We start from the raw sequence: 18749 nt of genomic DNA, 5'->3' as shown, positions 1-18749 counted from the left end.
CTGGGCCTTCACATTCATCACTCTCAATCCACTCAACTTCATGGCTACAGTGACTCTGATTGGGCCAAGTGTTTAGATGACCGCCGTTCTCAGGGAGGCTATTGCATCTACTATGGGCCCAACCTCACTTCTTGGTCCTCCAAGAAGTAGTCCACTGTGTCTAGATTGAGTACGGAAGCAGAGTATCGGTCCCTCACCCTCCTTACAACTGAGCTCACTTGGCTTCAGATGCTCCTTCATGAAATGGGCCTACCTCCGGTCTCCTCTCTAGTTTTGTGGTGTGACAACATAGATGCTACATACCTGGCCTCTAATCCTATTCATCACTCACGTAGCAAACACGTCTGGACTTTCATTTTGCTTGGGATAAGGTTCAACGCCGCCTGCTTGAAGTCCACTTTCTCACCACCGTTGATCAAACATCTGACATTTTCACCAAACCTCTACATGTTCAGAGCTTCACATTCTTACATGACAAGCCCTCCTTAACGAGTATGGCAACGCTTGAGGGGGCATGTTAGAGTCACGTCCGTGTTTCACGTAACGTGACTCATGCAAACTCATGCAATGGCTATCTCAGCCATGCACGTAAGGAACCATGTATGATAAGGTTTATCCTCTTATTGTATTGTACATCTAGAACTCTATCTAACTCTATCCCAAATGATAGAGTCCTTTGATCTCTATCTTAACTTACAGCCTTGTATATAAATCCTCTTTAACCTGAGATAATCAATCAAAGGCATTCAGTATTATCTTGAACCCAATCTTCTCTATCCCTGTTCTATCTGCCTTCCCATTGATCCTATGTTGGGTGGTGGCAGTGCTCACTATTTTCATCTCAACTGCCATGGTCTATTTCGACTACAATTTCATTGGTGAGTGTAGTTTTTGGTGGCAGTTGCTACAAATTTGCTGCAAATTTTGTGGCCCCTTTGGGGTTTTTCCTTCTTTGTGGCCTTTCTTAAATTGTGCCATTACCGCCACTTTGTGCTTTCATTCAAGACTTCAGGAGTATCTACTGTCATTTGTCTCTTAGGTTGTGTTTGGAATTGATGTAAAACCTCATCAGTGTAAAAGTACATCAATGATTTTTTACATCAAACCATAGAAAAGTGATTGTTAATTTCGAAAAGTATGAATTCAAAAAGTGTGGAGTTTTACATCGAATCTATCGATGTATTTACAGCGATAGTTGATGTAAAACTTTACTTTTGATGAGGTTGTGCATCGATTTATGACATAAAACTCTACTCCATCCAAACGCTGACAAATCTAAACCAGAGTGGAGTTTAACATTGATCTTGATTTACACTCCTTCCAAACGCCAACAAAACCAAACCAACATAAATATTTACATCGCTTCCTAATGCAGCCTTAGTTTTGGTGGATGGAGATGTGCTAGATTTGGTCCTTTTATTACTGATTTTTACTTCATTGTTTGTTGATTGCAGAAGTTCTTTATCTTCTCGTTTATCCACTACTATCGTGTATTTTATTTTTTGTAAGTTGTATCTAACTAAGCTCTTTTGCTTGGCACCATTGCCAATTCTTTGTAGATGACAAGTTTCTTCATTGAATGAAATATGCTTTTAGCCTTGGCTCTCAAAAAAATAATAAATAAATAAATAATTCCATGGAGATGTAAACTTGTAACTCATGCATGTTCCAAGGCTAGTATTTTTTTAAGGTTCAATTATGATATTGGAAAGACATGATACCAGAAAAACTTACACCAATCAACCTGTATCATAAAAGAGGTATCAATCAGGTGGTATTCATAAAAAATCAAGGGGTGCTTTGACTGGTCAAAGATCTTTCAGTCAAGATTCAAAGTATCAACACATATATGTATCGTTTCAGGAGCTCCCCAATACGCCCCTATAGAGGTGTATCGTGGTTCTGACCAGTTTAGGGGGTGGAGGAGCCTTAAACTGGTCCCCCTGAACCGGTTTTGAAAAAAAAATTAAAATAAATAAAAAAAGTACCGATAGTATCGGGCCCCTATTGACGTATTAGGCATATCGATATTTTAAACCATGCTTCTGGTACCATGTTTTCCCGATATTATAGATTTTCCATTTTTCTATCTCATGCTGAATGAAATTGTCTGTTTTGGGCCTAAAAAAATCATGCAATGTACCCTCAATCCTTTAGTCATGTTTCTAAGTATCAAATCACGTGCATATGTATAAAGTTTGACTCAGTTGCTCCCTTTCTTTTAGTTTTTTTTTTTTTTCTTTCAAAAACTTACAGGGGCTGGTCTTAGCAAGGCCTACCCACTAAAAATATTAAAAACATTAAATACCAAATATTCAGTTTATGAAGGTGGGCCGATATGATATAATACACCCCGATATGTAATGAAATTTTGAACCTTGCTCTTCTTAATAAAGATATATTTTTTTGAAAAAAAAACATAAAAAATGTGAACTGCAAATTTTTAGAAAAAAATGCTCCTTATTTGTTTTTCAAAATGTAAAAGCGTACAATGTGAACAACGCCGATGGATCAATTTAATTAGGGCTTCAAAGGAATAAAATCAAATCAATATAAGGTAAATCCAAATTTAATCCACTAATGTACGGATACGAATCCAATCTTATCATCAGCGAATCAAATTCAGGTTGCAATGAGATGTTGACTGGCATTAATATATTAGACTCAAATAAGCAAAACATTATATTAGCAAAATGATGTAAAAATAAGTTTGATATTGTATATCAAGAATAACAAAATACATTGAAAATAAATTGGGATAATTAATTGTATATACTCTGAGGCTTGAGAAAACTACTTTTACATACCCTATATTTTCAAAACCTACTTATATACATTGTTGACTTTTCAAATGTTAATTCTAATAGATAAAAAAAAAAACATAAAGGACAAAAATGTCCATTATTCTTTAAAATTTTGAAATATGCGATTCTAGTTTGAAGTTTGAACAACCTAACAGGGGAGAGATGAGAAGAGGAGGAAGACAGATGGAGAAAGAGAGAGAATCACAATTCTTCCTCAAGGCAGCATTTGGAAATGATGCAAATAAGTGTGAATACAAATATGTAGAGTGTAAAATGGTTCATATAAATTATAAAATTGGGTTAGTTTTGCACCAACAAATTTACCTTCTTACCAAACAAACTTTTAGCTGTAATGGATGCAAACATGAATTCCAATAAAGCATATACTTTTTCTTTTATCAAAATCTCACTTGAATGCAAATTTACTTCTTTTTATTGATGTACTTTTACATCTTATTATCAATATAAATATGCATTAGTCTATCATTTGTCAATGCATAAATGTAATGTTGCCAAACACCTGCAAAAGTGAACTAGAGTGCAAATTTACCCTAAATTGGGATTTACACTCCATTTGCGTTGTTTCCAAACGCAGACTAAGGCTCAATTTGGAAAGAGTGCAAATACAAATATGTACAGTACAAATACATACAAAATAAGACAAAATGTAAAATTTTGCACTCTACATATTTATACTCCTTCCAAACTGAGCCTAATGGAATTCGGTGTACATGTACCCTGAGGTTGCAGGTCAAATAATTAGCAACTTGGGCCAGCAGGTGCAATAACATATTATAACGTCAAACAAACTTTATGAAACTTGAATCAATGGATTTGGTAAAAACACAACATCCACAAAGTTGCAACCCAACTTTGCTAGTATAAGAATATAAATTGTAAGCATATACATTTCAATAGAACCAAATCGTATTCTACCGGACCGGAAAAAGGGTGCAATCCATATTCACTCGATTTCAGATCACCCTTAACCGGATTGGTGGATTGGGATTAATTGATAGAATTAGATCAAATTCCCATTAAAAAAAATACCGAAACCAATTTGAATTTTAAGTCTCCGAATTATTGGAGTCGGGGGATAAAAACGACCAATAGTTTGTATTTTTGTTTTTTGGGTGGTGGGGGTCAAAGTATTGACACGTATAGGCCGATACGGGTCGATACGTATCATTCCAGGACCTCCCTGATATGCCCCTACAGTGGGTGTATCAGGGGTCTGACCGGTTCAGGGGGTTGAAGAGCCCTAAACCAACCCCCCTGAATCAGTTTTGAAAAAAAAAAAAAAGTATCAATTCGCCCGATACACCCCTATCGGCATATCGATATTTTGAACCTTGGGTTGGGGCCCAACAGAAAAAGTAAAATACTCTACACGCACAGAAACCTGACTTTGCAAGCAAACCTAGGAGAGTAACTCTTGCATGAAGAAAACTAGTCTGATCAAATACCAATAGTATTAACCAAGAGGAGGATATCACTTGGAAAGCTAATATCTCCTCCCTCATGAATACATTCCACAATTACCGGGAAAATGAAGAAAAGATTGCCCTGTAACAAGTTATTTTAATTATTATTAATAATTAGAATAGCCCTGTAACAAGTTGAGGAGGTGCAAGATAAAGCCTGCAACCTCAATGAGATCATACTTCCTCTGTATAAGTACCAATAAAACTCTCGAAACTAGCAAGTTTTGGGCACCAAAAACTCACATGATCAAAGTAAAAGATTCTTCCCTCAACATCTCAAGCCGGGACGTAAGATTCCAGCATCAACTGTGCGGGTGAAGGGGATTTGATCTCAACAATAAGGTATGTGAACTTCCACTGCTTATCGACTTTGTCTTTGAACATCTCAGTGTAAACCTTTCCAGCTCCATGGGGTCCACGAATATAGAAGTTAACCTTGCATGCATTTAATTAGAGATTGACTAAAACTCAAATCTTAAACACAAATTACTACAAAAGATTTGACTGACGAAACTAAATAGATGCCATGATGGAAAGTTTTAGTTAAGAGTTACCTCAACATGCTCTACACCATCTTCATCAGTCCATATTCTATTAGGAATTCGTTGGCGAGCAGCACGGTTTCTGCTTTCTGAACCATAACCTGTAACCGGAGATCCAATCCTCACTCTAACCTGATGAGAGAAATATTGGAACCATGTGAACAAGAAAATTATGCATTTGAAGGCAAAAAGTTAACATCCAACATATAGGCCATATGAATATTTACAAGTTGCAGTTATAATTGATGATAAAATGGCCATTACCCAATGATGATCCTATACCCATGGTCATTTTTTTTTTTTATTGATAAATGGTAAATTAGTATTACTATGAGGGAGGGATTCCCTCGCAAAAACATATATGGTGGAGCATAGTGTATTTTCTGCTCATATTTACTCTGTTTCCTCTGAGTATGTATTTGGAACCGTGGGCATTTATTCATTACACGTTTATACTTGATTTATTTGCAAAACCAAGAAAAGCAATAATGAACCCATTTATTGACACTTAGGCACCACATCAACAAAACAGTGAATAAATGCCTACCCATTGGCGGAAGCGCTACAATAAGCTTCCCCCAACGGTAGGTGTGCCCACATAAATCAATGCTTGCTTTTGCAAGTCTCTATGCGTACGGATTCACATAATGAGGGAAATGCTGAAGGAAGATGCCCCCGATGGCAGCACTTATTCAATAAATGCCCACGATTCCAAACACCACCTGAATCTGTACACCAAAAAGATATCACAAAAATACAAGTATTAAGTAGAAATAATAAGCTAGTCTAATGGTCCCTATAGATTGACTTGGTTCCGTGGTACTGCTTTAAAACCCAAGCCCATACCAATGTACCATAATGTTGCATTCAGCCTTTCTTTTCACCTCCTCCACAGGTGCAGACTTCCTTAAATATCTAGCTGTTTCTTTTTCTTTCCAAACCGACCAGCAAATGGCAGCCAGTTACCGACTTCCAAAGAAGTTTACCATAGATGGAAAAAGCACCACATCTCCAGCATGAGTGCCCATTTTAGAGGGATTTCATGGTGGCATCTGGTGTTGCAAGGTAGGCCCCACATGAAAACCCGTGAAGCCATGTTTAGTGAAAAACCCAAAAATCCAAAAACACGCTTATGTAACTTAATCAATGCTGAAGCCCTCCCAAATGAGCCATGAAAATAAGGTAGGTAAGTTAGGTTGTACAATCCATTGCATCCGGAACAGCTTCAGAAAATGGCACCAAATAGCTTGTATGAAGCAACATGGTCTTCGGAGGCAGAAACCTGGATACAGACAAGCCTTTCGCCTTTTTTATAAAGTGGCTTCTCTCAAACCCAAACCCATGCTCTCACAGACACGCTTGTCATCCTGAGATTTTACTATTGCACAAAGTAATGGACCCTAGTATTGATCATATAATGTGGAATTCCATAGCAGCACAAGTGGAATAGACATAGATAACAAGATGTGGCCTAGTTAATCATACATTAAATTTGAGCCCAATATATTGACAATAGTCTCCTTTTCGTTTCATACCATTTACCACGGATCTTTTTTCCTGAAGAAAAGAATGGAATGATTGATAGCAACCTAACAGTCAAATCCAGATTCTCTCTCTTCCAGAAGATATCCCATGCAATATTTTAAAATGCAGGGACATGAAGCAAAGCACCATGACTTTCTAATGCGTGAGAGTGAAACATAAGCCTCATGAGGACTCATTATTTCGAGGAAAAACAAGAACTAAATGTTGAGAATAAGTGCAGAACTATGAAACAAAGGAGTACACTTTTATAAAATAACACACAAATGAATTACCCATCATAAAAGCAAGGTCTAAAGGTAGTAAAAGCTTTTCATAAATCAGTCTGCATAATTAGAAAGCTCTTAATGTAAATCAAAACCTTATATGAGAGTTGAAAACCATAAATATCTGCACAATAAAAAAAAAAACACCCAGAGATCTTAGAACTGATATTTAACTCGTCCCTTAGAAGACAACCCATTTAATGTATGCAATACATGTTCTTGGCATCGTTCCTTAGAAGACAACCCATTAATGTATGCAATACATGTTCTTGGCATAAAATCACAGGGTATTTTCCTTAAGCCTAACCTCAAGGAAAGCCTAAAGGCATAAAGATCTCATGCTTTTTAAAACATTGATGATTGATCCTATATAGGGTCCACGCTGTGGCTGCTAGAAATCTCACTATGCATGCCACAGGTCAATCTGTGCTATTTAGAGACTTACATTATGTAAGACCTGAAGGATCTAACATTCCCTATGGGTGAACCGAAAATATAGCCTACAACAATCTAAAAGCACAGAGCAAACATGTTTTTTGATGCAAACTGGGAAATGGGAAAGCTTGCATTAGGGCAAGGCAACATGCAATATGATAAATGAGGTCTTGCCATTCCTTTTACATGAGAATGGTCAACCATATATTAGTAGATGTAGGGGTGCAACTGGGGCAGGCCCAACCCAAGCATGAACCAACCCAGCCGAAAATTTTACATGGGCTGGGCTTGGATCTTTTGTCCTTGGGCTGGGATCAGCCCAAAAATTCGGGCTGGGCCTGGGCCTAGCCCTTAGTAGCCCTAACCCGGCCCGACTATACACATTCATATATACATATATAGATATGTATTTACATGTATATATACATATTTGTATACATATTTACACACATACATGCATATATGTATACATATTTGCATAAATGCATACATACATGCATAATTGTAGAACAGGCTGGGCTCGAGTTGGGAAGATCAGGCTTGACCTCAGGTTCAGTGTCCAGGCTCGGACCTTAGGCCTAAATCTTAGGGTTGGGCCTGGGTTGATCATAAACCCAACCCAACCCGCCTGACTTGCACCCCTAAGTAGATGCATCCTAACAGTACATAGCTTAGGTTTCCTTAGAAGACCAAGGGTCCAGGGATAAACCTGAATGAAAATCTTGTACATAACTAAAACTTGAATGAAAAAAAAAATGAGCACCCCAACAAGAAAAACATGCCTTTTGGACAAACCTGACTATCATTCTGAACCCTTTCCAGAGCCTTTCCAAAAATCTTGTACCTACAATAGATCATGGGATTTAAGTAAAAAACAAACTCAATTACCTAAATTCAGCTTTTAACAAGACAGTATATTTGCCAAGGGAGCTTGAATTACTCTTTGGGCTCAAAAATAAGCTCCTTAAAAACTGCATATCCTGCAAGAGCTGCAATACCAAGGCCTGCAAGTATGATAACACTGTATGAAGCTCCTTCTGCAAAAGTCACAGGCTTTTCTGGAATGTTGTATGTGGGGGCGTCAAAGGGATCCTCAACTGTAGATATGTCTTTTCTTGTATGCTGCAGGAAGGATACAATAGGAAAAGGCATTTTAATTGAGGTAACAAATTTGTTGTTGAATGTAACATGAAATAAGACAGGAAAAACAAATTTCATCAGATTGTTGGAGCATTAGATTGTCCTGATCCTTGGGATAAATCTTCAAATTCAGGACAATGATGAGACAATTCAAATAATGAGGTACATTTGAAACCATAGCATGTGAAAATTATAAATAAAAAGTGAGCAGAACATATCATGCAGCATACAGAAATAAAATACAAAAGCTGGAACATGTGGTTGGTATATAGAGAGTTAATATTAGCATTGGTTAAACTTAAACCTCATGTGAAGTTTGTCCTGGTGACTGTGAATCTGTACTGGATGCAAGAGATCTAGCATAGCATGGAAGTGCATGTAGCTTGCCATAGTATTTGGTAAGTTGATATGGGGTAAATGAATTTATTATACGATCTCTGGTTTGCCACCCACCGAATAAAACTCGCGATCCTGCCAGACATTGTTGTCACTCAATAAATCTAACATGGTACTCTTTCAGAACAATTTTCTCCAACAGAAAACAGAGATTAAGCTCAAAATACCAATGGAAGCTGTGTACCCACAAGCTAAGTAACGAAAAAAAGACATTTGAATTTTCCAATCATCAGAACAATGTAACTCAGATCTTGTGTGCATCAACTGAAGCAGTGAGGTTTTCTCTTTAAAAAAAACGGTATTGTATTGAATATGAATGAATTGCAGCCTTTAGGTAAAGAAAACAATAAACTTTAGAGAAAAAAGGGAGGGACTATGGGAAGGAAAAGAGAAAAGAAGAAAAGATGAGAAATTTTGAATGAGAAGCAAAAGTATTGACTTCAGGATATCACTTGATTTCAAAGGGTGCCTTACAGTTTAAAAGCACCCTTTTAAATGAGAAGCAAAAGTATTGGCTGCAGGCTTTGAATCGAGTGCTGTTTAAAAAAAAACATTTAATATCCAAAACAACAGAACTGTAAGGCACCATTTGAAATGGTTCTTGGACCACCAGAGCAGTGAGGTTGTTGATAGAAATACAATTTTTCCAAGGATCCCTGGACTAAAACCCACAAACAATGATGTCCCATGTGGAACATATGCATGGCACAAGGGTGTTCCTGCCACTTCAACAGTAGCCTCAGGCTTCAATTTCTGAGTTTGACACCATAAACCTGTCAAACTACCAGATTTCAATATTCATCAGGGAAGCACAAAATCAATTTCATCTATTTTTACTCCTCAGGTATATCTAGCACTCCAAGGGCTATGCAAAGTATAAACAATTACATATATCCAGAATCCAGATGTATCATAGAGGAAAGCTATACTTGCTTACACTATAACACTGAAAATTCTAAATATTATACTAACTGGTACCACACACATGTAATCGTTTTCATGCATAACACTTCTTGTCCATGTCTAATAGTAACAAGGATAACCATTTCCTACCCAAAAAAGGATAAAAAATGTATATTAAAACAAGTAATAAACATGAATCAGAAGATGACAAATAAAAGAAATAAAGAAGCAAGGGATAACAAAACTTGATCAATCGTGATCATCTACATATAACCATGGATCATACAGAGCTAATATTCCCTGATAAAGTTATCATTTTCATTTCTATTTTATTGCCAAGTCATTACCATCATCCACAGCTTTGCCCCACCACATGGCATCAGCTAACAGATAACCATTGTACACACTAAAACACAGATTCTGAATGAGAAAATCCTAGGTAAGATCATCATACACCCAACCCAATTCAGTCCCAGCGGTACATAGTACATACACTACTGAGGCAATTGCAGAAGTTTCAACATTCACTGCGTTGGCAGGTGATACACTAAGAAGTCCTTCAAATCAAAATTTCACCTAATTGAAGGCCCTAACAATCAAAGAATGGTCCAAAAGAATGGAGTATATTGAAAATTGGATGATTAGGACTATCCAATCAGACCGACTCTTAACCTAAATGGATTCCAAGATGAGCATCCAGTCCAACTCTTAACCTAAATGATTTACTAGACGAGAACCCAAGGATCATTGCCCTATGTTGATCCTGGCTATCCAGAGTCTTGGAAGGAGTGGATACAGACCTAGCCTGTGGCATTTTTAACAGAGTGACCACTCTCAGATTCATACTAGTCAGCCATTCAGCCCAAGGTTTCACCATTGCACCAAACAATGGCCTCTTCCTATATGGGCACTTGCACCCATTAAATGTTGGGCACATCCTCACACATTCTTTATTAATGAAAATACCACATTAAAAACACATTATATGACATTGAATACCACAAAATTTTGTCAACTCTAAAGGCTAATTTTGCACTATTGGATTTGGCAAAGAAACCAAAATATTACAATAATTGACATAAGGGGCTATTCAATAATAGCTACAATTGTAAACTGAATGACTTGTTGCTTTGTCTTTTAGTGAATAAGTTATTAAGGAGGTTGTGAGCTCCTTAATGGCTGAAGCTGAAGTTGGGTTGATTACTATACCCTTGAATATTTTATATTCAATTATTTTATTCACAAGAAAAACAAAGAATAAATCATTCAGTTCAGCCACTTCAACCATTATCAAACTGTCTATAAAGGAAAACCATAATTCAGAAGTAATACAACTGACCACCTGCCCTCACTGTATCCTGCATAATACCAAAACAGAAAGGATCAGTTTTCATTTAAGTCAGGAGAAAGAATCCTGGAATTTTGGCTGGGTAGAGAAAGCAAACAATAACTACTTTATTTACCTTATTCATCATGCATGTATCAGCAGTAGCTTTATTCACCTGACCTGACCCCAATATAAGCTGCAATACATCATACAATTAGTCCACCCACAAAATGTAGTATCATTGAATACCAGCTTCTGACAATATACATGAAATATTCCCAATATTCAAGGGTATAGTAAGCCAGCACTACCATTCCAACAAAAACCTACAAAGGAGAGAAAGCCTCTAATATTGCAAATTCAAGTTACAATACCAGAAGCCAATTCAAGAATACCCAAAAGCTCAAGTCAAATGAAGATCGAGCCACCCCAAAAAATTCCCGCGCAACCAAAACCCATGGTTAAGCATCAGGATAGAAGAATTTAAGTATCACACATATAAAGATATCTTGGGGTGTCAAGGACAAATTTGGTTACATAATAACTTCCAACTAAAGATTTAATGACAGTAGAAGAAACTAAGTTAAAAAGCTATCATAAATAAAGCCAGTGATCCAAACCTAAGCCATGCAAGGTATTGAATAACCTGTATGGTATTCTACAATTATAGGCCAAATCAGAAATACCACTTATAAAAAGTCAAGCATAAATAACTTGTATGGCTTAGGTTTGGAACATTGGCTTTTCTATGATAGCTTTATCATTAAAAATCAAAGATATTAAAGAAAAACTTTATCCTCTGATGAAGGATGATTTGGCAGGACCTAGTAAGAAGGGGACACATAGACACAATCTGCTCGAGGGGTGACAACTCAGCCAAACGAACCCATTTCGCAACATTAGGAGCTTGAGCATCCAGCCACCTCGGCATAGAGACACCTCGACACCCAATACAGTTTGAGGCTAAAGAATCGAAGTGTCAGTTTGGGGCTAAAGAGCCAAAATGCCACATAATCGACTCCAAAGGCCTTTCCAACGAACCCCGAATTTCTCAGGATCATGATGAGACGCATCCTAGCTCCACCTGAATCAGAGGTAAACGATAAACCTTATCAACATATTGTTCTCCTTCAAAAATGGAACAAACCTTATCTGCACAACCCGGAGATCCCGGAGCTCTTTCGTAAGGCCCACGACTACTCTAGTATATAAGGACATGAAACCTCAAGGCAAAGGTACGCGTGATTATTTTACTCACTAGCATTCAAGCACTCAAGATTCAGCTCGCATTCATAGTATACGTACTGACTTAGCTACCTCGGGTTCTCTGATCTACTATTCTGCAGATTGTCCAGCTTGCCGTGCAACTGGAGATCGGATCATCTTCCAGCTAGGAGTATCTAGATCGCGCACCATCATCCTCCAATCTTTAGCACATTATCCCCCCAGTCAAAAGAAGCAAAATCAAATAGTTTGTGTGCATTGCTTACTGTTTAAATCCTTATACCAAAGGTAAAGGTAATTAATTTATTCCTTATTTCTTGAGGACAGTTTTGCTCATCCCATTTTATGGCAATTTAACTAAATATCATTCTTGAATTTTGACATTAACATTCTTCTCTGGTTAAATAGTATATCGAATTCTTAAGTTTAATATATTTACTATCTTAAGTCTTCATATTTTGGTGATTCCCTTTCACTTCATCCTATATATAGGTGATAATGGATCTAATAAATGATTCAAAAGAAAACTGATTCAGGTAGATATTTTAATTGAATAAGAATAAGTTATGAGGCCCTCTACATTCAACGAAACTAAAAGTTATCCCAAATTATAACACAATAGCATAAGATATGTAAATGCAACCAAAGCCACAGGCTTCAAAGTTCAAAGTACATATGCACAGGCCTATGGGCATTTTTAAAGCCAACTCCTGCAAGCCCAACTTGGAAGAGACTAGAAAGAGAGTCACAATGGATAACCAATTACCTGCCACAGCTGACATCTGCCCCCAGTTAAATGGCTCTAAGCCTACAAACAACAGACTTAATCAAAATCTGCTCCAGTTCAAATCTATAAATTTAAGACTCCTTATGTAGACCCAGTTGGTGATTACCCAATAAACATATAAATATATGAATTGTGAAATTCATAGGAACAAAGAAAATATCCACCCTTTTGCCTTTCAGACTTTAACTATAACTGTGCAATAAACCATGGATTTTACATTCTCCATTAGGATTTTGCCAATTTCCAAATACTCTTAATACCAATTATCTGGCAGGTCCAATATGGGACTGCATGTGTGCCATAACCAAATGTTGTCATGAGAAGACCCATAACCAAAAGCATATTATAAGAGTCCAGGTCTAGGTCTTTGAACCCCCAATTAGGAGAGAATTGCCTAGATGATTCTAGCTACTTCCTTTTGTTGGGAGTAAAATTTTCCCTGAAAAGGAACCCCATATATCACTATACAAAGACATGCAATCTGTCCTCCCAGTTGGTTATTCACCATAATCCCCATGATAAAGAGATAGCTGTCCCTTTACTTCTCAATATGAAGACCCAGTTGGTTATTTCTTTGCAGAGAATCTACTTCATTTGAACCGGTAAAAAAAAACATTCATTTGAAGAAATAGAGTGCCTATTTTTTTATTTTCAATTGTGAAAGTAGCTTGTACCTCAAATTTAGAGAAATGGAAATAGCTTTATCGTCAACTGAACCTTATTGGAAATTATGGGGATCACCGAATCAGTTATATGAATTTTGTCACACCATTCCACACATCTAGTCTGTTTAAGGGTTTTTTTTTATAAGTATCTTGTCTATTTAAGGTTATACCTCTCGATATTTCTTTTGGACTACCCTGATAAATCTATCATGTCATTTTAAGCTTACTGTTATCTTTTTAAAGGTTTCAACCAGCACAAAAGAGTTATGCCTTACTGGTGTCTGTATTCCATATTACTGGAGGGAAATAGTATGTCACAGATTACCTGAATTGAAGTAGCTCTATGGCATCCCTATAATTTTGAGACTAAGTGCTCAGAGTTTCCTCAGAATTTAAAAGGAACTTCCCGTACATCTTTCTTCCCTACAGTACAGTTTACCCTTCGCTAGGAACGGACTTTGTCCTAACATTGAAGCCCTACTCTTCCAGCAGAAAATGAATGTTATTAGTTTCATCTACACTCTACAGTCAACATGGCTATTCCAGATCAGATTAAAGGCAAAGAAAATGATAAGCACAAATCTAAAAAGTAGTTCACTCCAGCGTCAACTCTAGACCAAGATAGTATTTTTTTTTCTTCTCTGCAGATAAGCAAAACTAATAGAAGACAAAAACATGCCATACAGATTCTAAGCAATGTAAATGCCAAATCAATGGTCACACCAATAATCAATCAGAACCCATACCCTTTTCAAGGTTTCAGCGTTTCCGGTGTTGAACTCTTTCCTTCCCGTAGCTGCGGATGAGATGCCGGCTGTGCCCACATCAGGAGATAACCTTTCCGGCAGAGACTCCACTGGAGAATATGAACCCTTGTGGGATTTCAGGATAACCGACCATCTATTCTTAAACAAAACCCCGGATTCGACCACTTTGTACTTGATATGATGCATCTTCACCAACATAAGTTGAACTGTCAAAGCTCCAACTTCCTGGCAGTCTAAGCCCAAACAATTAACAAAAGAAGTTCAATCGAATAAATTCCAGAAAAACCAAAAAACCAAAAGCTGGAATGACGTTAAGTGAAGACCCAAAACGTTGAAATAGTTTCTCACTATATATGAATTTTACGCAAAACGTTTCTAATACCAAGACGACAAAAGAGCTTCAACGAAACAAAACCAAAAACCCCACCGTGCGATTTTGAATCAGATACTGAAGTTTTCAAGGAATTACTTAAAACTCTCCTATATTTTTCTGACAAATACTTAAACCTCCCCTCCCCTCCCCTGAGTATGAAAGCAGCAGAAAGGCATGATACCAGTAACGGTGACTCCGGATCATCTGCCAAAAAAACACGTTCCAACCTTTTTACATGACGGGTCGCGATCTTATAATAAAATGTGCTATATTAGATCAAGTTGGTAGAGGATTAAAATGTGTTTTATTAGAAGAAAAATCTCAACTCGATACCTGTACCTTTTCGATATCATAAATATATGCAAACAATACCTTCTTCTGCTAACTGTCCTGTAACAAAGATGTTGAAGCTGTAATTATGCCCTTTTATGGAATGTTAGGGGATGCAAGTGAGCAGGTTAGGCCGGGTTAAGGTCAATCCTAACTCAACCCGAAAGTTGTTGAACCCCAATTCTAACCTTAATCCAATCTTAAAATTGCGGGTTGGGTTCAGGTCTGGTTTGGTGTGATTTCAAGTTAGTCCAATATCTCTATTTCCTTTCTATAAATATACTTATTTCCTTAGACTCTAAGGTTCTTGTTAATTCAATGTTAGCATTATTATGTGTAAAAAGAACATGGTTGTGATGTTTTAGAAAAGAAAAATTGCCTTTAAACATAAAATTTTTAATATACAATATTATGTATACATACATAGATATATAAATATTTGATGTAAAAAAATACATAAGTATATAGATGCATAGTTGTATATGCATACATGCATGAATGGTGAATACACATTTCATAAGTACTTACATGCATGAATACATATTTATATGATATTTTTACATACAAATATAAAGTTAAGTCGGGTTTGGGCTAGTCAATGCTTCAAGCATAACCCAATCTAAGGTTAAGTCAAGTTCATACTTGACAACCCTAACCCTAATGTGAATTTCAACCCCAACCTAACCCTACTTTTTGGGGTTGGATTCAGGCTAACTTGACTCAAGTTGCAACCCAAATTAATGTACAAAGCAAACTCCATTGTTCTTTTTTTAGATTGCCTAAGAATGGCATTTTTACTAATATGGGAGGTTTAAGTTCAACCCCTACATGGCCTTTTGTTCTCTCAATGAAGTGAACAATGCAACCCACTTAAATAAAGCAAATCACTTTTTCATGTGTAAGTATAGCGTTTTAAAAACTTTACAAGTATTAGTCAGCTTCATGGGCAAGCCTATCCCCCAAAAGCATAACCTTACAACCCTGGTGTAGATGGGATTTAATCCCAAGTTTTTGTTACAACCAACAAGAGACCTTACTAACTAGGTAGTTGACAATTAATGAAAAGGGTGTATTAGCTTTTTTATTTGGAACATGAATAAAGATTTTTATTAAGTCAAAATATAAAGGAGGCTCAAGTATTTATTAGAAAAAAAAACATAGGTCATTTAAATCTATTAACACCATTTACATTTACTAGTGTGAGTAAAGACAAAAATATTAAGGGTTTTTATGGTTCAATCCACCTTTAGGTGGAATTAGGATTTTTTAGGGGTGGACTGAATCGTGAATTGATGCCAAATTCACATGCAAGATGTGATTTATAGGGGGAGGGGGGGCTGCAAATCAGAATTCTGAGGTAGAGTATAGGCTAAAAATCCCAAATATTACGGTACTATGATTTGACATTTATGACATGCACCAAAACCAAGGTAAGCATAAAAAATGAAAAGAACATTACTAGAGATGGAAGGTGAGAAAGCCCCTAGCTCCAACAACTTTCTTATTTATTTCATTTTATCAAAAGTGTTGGCACATTTTTTTTATTTTTCTAAAGTATTGGCACTTCTTGAAGGAGGATTTCATGAAAGGCAAAAATTTAATGCAAGGTCCTTAGTTCCAATGGTTGTAAACTCTACCTTCATTTCCTAAATCCCTTAGAGCTAAAGATTCGAGAGATTACATGCCATTTAGTCTAATAATTACATATCAAAATCTTCTCCAAAGTGTTGGCAAACAAATTGAAGGGTGTGTAAGGACATATCATTTCTCCCTCCTACAAAATGTTTGTGGATGGTTCACTCATCACAAATGAGTGTATGGATTCAAGAATAAGATTATATATTCCCATGGAACCATTCAACATAAAAGCTTAAGTTGTTAGGAAAGGTCATTGAATAGGTTTTTATTCTCTAACACACCCCTCATGCAAAAGCTTATCAGGCTTGAAGTGTAGGCAAGCACAAGCCCATCCATACCTTGTGTTGAAATTTAATTAATTATAATGGGGGTGACAAGAATCGAACATTAGACCACTTGATCGAAAAGGCTCTAATATCATTTCAAGGAACTGTTCAACCTAAAAGCTTAAATTGTTAGGTGGGGTCCCTGTATAAGTTTTTAGGATCCATTTGGTTCATGTCCAAGCAGATTGGATTCGGAATCAGAAGCACCTATTCCTAATGCATGTTTGATCCAGTTAGGAATTAGAATCAGATTCTAATTGTTACTGTTTAGTTGAAGTAGAAGCTAGGATTTAGGGAGGGACGGAGGGAGGGTGGAAGAAGAGAGAAGAGGGGAAAAAGAAGAGGAAGAATGGGAAGAAGGCATGTGAAATGTTGGATGGAGGAAGGCTAGCTAGAGACCGATCTTACCTCGCTAGAGATGGTGATTGTCAGCGACTGGTGTTGGATGGAAGAAGGCCTACCAAAGTTCAGCCTTTGGTCAAATAAGAAATGGGAGATATTTTGTCAAAAATAAAAAATAAAGAAGGGGAACGGGAATGGCATTCTTGGGGGAGTGGGCTGAATGGCCATTCCCCCATATTATGGGGGAATCCCATTGGTTGGAAAGAGACAAATACAAATATGTACAGTGCAAATACATACCAAATAATACAAGTTACAAGGTTTTGTACTTTACATATTTGTATTTGTACTCTTTTCAAACTGAGCCATTCTGATCAACCAAACCGTTGGAATCAGAATGTGCCATTCTGGTTCTGAAGCTAGGTGCCTATTCTCTAATAGGTATCCTGGTATAATTTGTAAGTTGGACATGAAAAAGGTGTATGTTCATTGGGAGTTCCTCTTATGTATCTTAAGGAAAATGGGCTTTGGCGTGAAGTGGGGGGTTTGGACTTCGGATTAAGGAAAATGAGCCGGGCTCGGGCTGGGCTTTCAATCTATATTAACAGAATTTTCTAAGGCCCGACTCCGAGTCCGGCCCGACCATCGGGCCTACAATTTGGGCCTGAGCCTGGCCCTCATAAAAAGCCCAAAGCTTAGCCCATACTATTAGTGGTTGAATAGAGAGAGAGAGATTATAAAGAAAAAAAATAAAAAATGTATATATTAAATTATAAATATTATATTATTTATATATTTTATACAATATATAAAATGCATATTATATATATTATAAAATATATAATGCTGAGTCGGGCTGGGCCGGGCTTTCTTGACAAATCCCGAACCCGGCCCGAAACACAGTCAGGCTTATTGTGTTAGGCCTGAGGTCAGGCCCACGGGCCTAACCGGCCATGAACAGGTCTAGTGATGAGTAACAACATTCCTGAATGTTGCATTGATGGGACAAGGACTTTGATGAAGCCAATTCACTCTCCCTGTTTCTATTTGTTATGACCGTGGAGGTGTTGAGTAGTTATAGGGTTTCAAGGTGAGCAACATTCCATACTTGAATTTGTCGTTTTTATGTAGAGAAATTCAAGAGTAGAAAAATTCAACATTCTCTACCATTGTCTCGAGGCAGTTAAGGAACAAAGCCTAACTTTCTATCGCGTAGTATTAATTGAAGTTTAGTATCTCACCATCTGAGATCTTTAAATACATTACAAACAGCAAAAGCGTTAAACGTCAATGGTTTTTTTTTTTTTTTTTTCTTCTTCTTTCATATGCTTGAAATTGGTGAGTTCAAATCCAGTGAACCCGTGGGTTCACGGGGAGTATGTACCCTCCAATCGGAGGCGTGCACGTCGCCCTCTTCACAGAAGCCACTCCCGTTAACGTTTTTCTCCCATTAAAGCA

The 18749-nt window shown here is 37.0% G+C and overlaps 1 protein-coding gene across 2 annotated transcripts; it reads right to left on the bottom strand.

Moving 5' to 3' along the window:
* Positions 1-4357: 4357 nt before the first annotated feature.
* Positions 4358-14947, bottom strand: LOC104598698 (putative mitochondrial import inner membrane translocase subunit TIM21). 2 transcript variants are annotated; one of them, XM_019198006.2, is made up of 9 exons: positions 14837-14947; positions 14262-14515; positions 10976-11035; positions 10852-10870; positions 8518-8684; positions 8014-8195; positions 7869-7917; positions 4843-4962; positions 4358-4723 (listed from the first exon to the last, which is right to left on the bottom strand). In XM_019198006.2, the coding sequence occupies exons 2-9, from the start codon at positions 14478-14480 to the stop codon at positions 4565-4567; spliced, it is 975 nt and encodes a 324-aa protein (XP_019053551.1). In that variant the 5' UTR covers positions 14481-14515; positions 14837-14947; the 3' UTR covers positions 4358-4564. The 2 variants fall into 2 exon arrangements, with proteins under 2 accessions (XP_019053551.1, XP_088746866.1); XM_088890740.1 differs by lacking the exon at positions 14837-14947 and having other exon boundaries at positions 10855-10870; positions 14262-14616.
* Between the last annotated feature and the right edge of the window lie 3802 nt (positions 14948-18749).

Source organism: Nelumbo nucifera, chromosome 6 (assembly GCF_055504915.1).
Source record: "Nelumbo nucifera cultivar China Antique chromosome 6, China Antique-T2T, whole genome shotgun sequence".
Classification (NCBI taxonomy): Eukaryota; Viridiplantae; Streptophyta; class Magnoliopsida; order Proteales; family Nelumbonaceae; genus Nelumbo; species Nelumbo nucifera.
The sequence above is the reverse complement of the archived record's forward strand: the minus strand, read 5'-3'. Positions and strand labels throughout refer to the sequence as shown.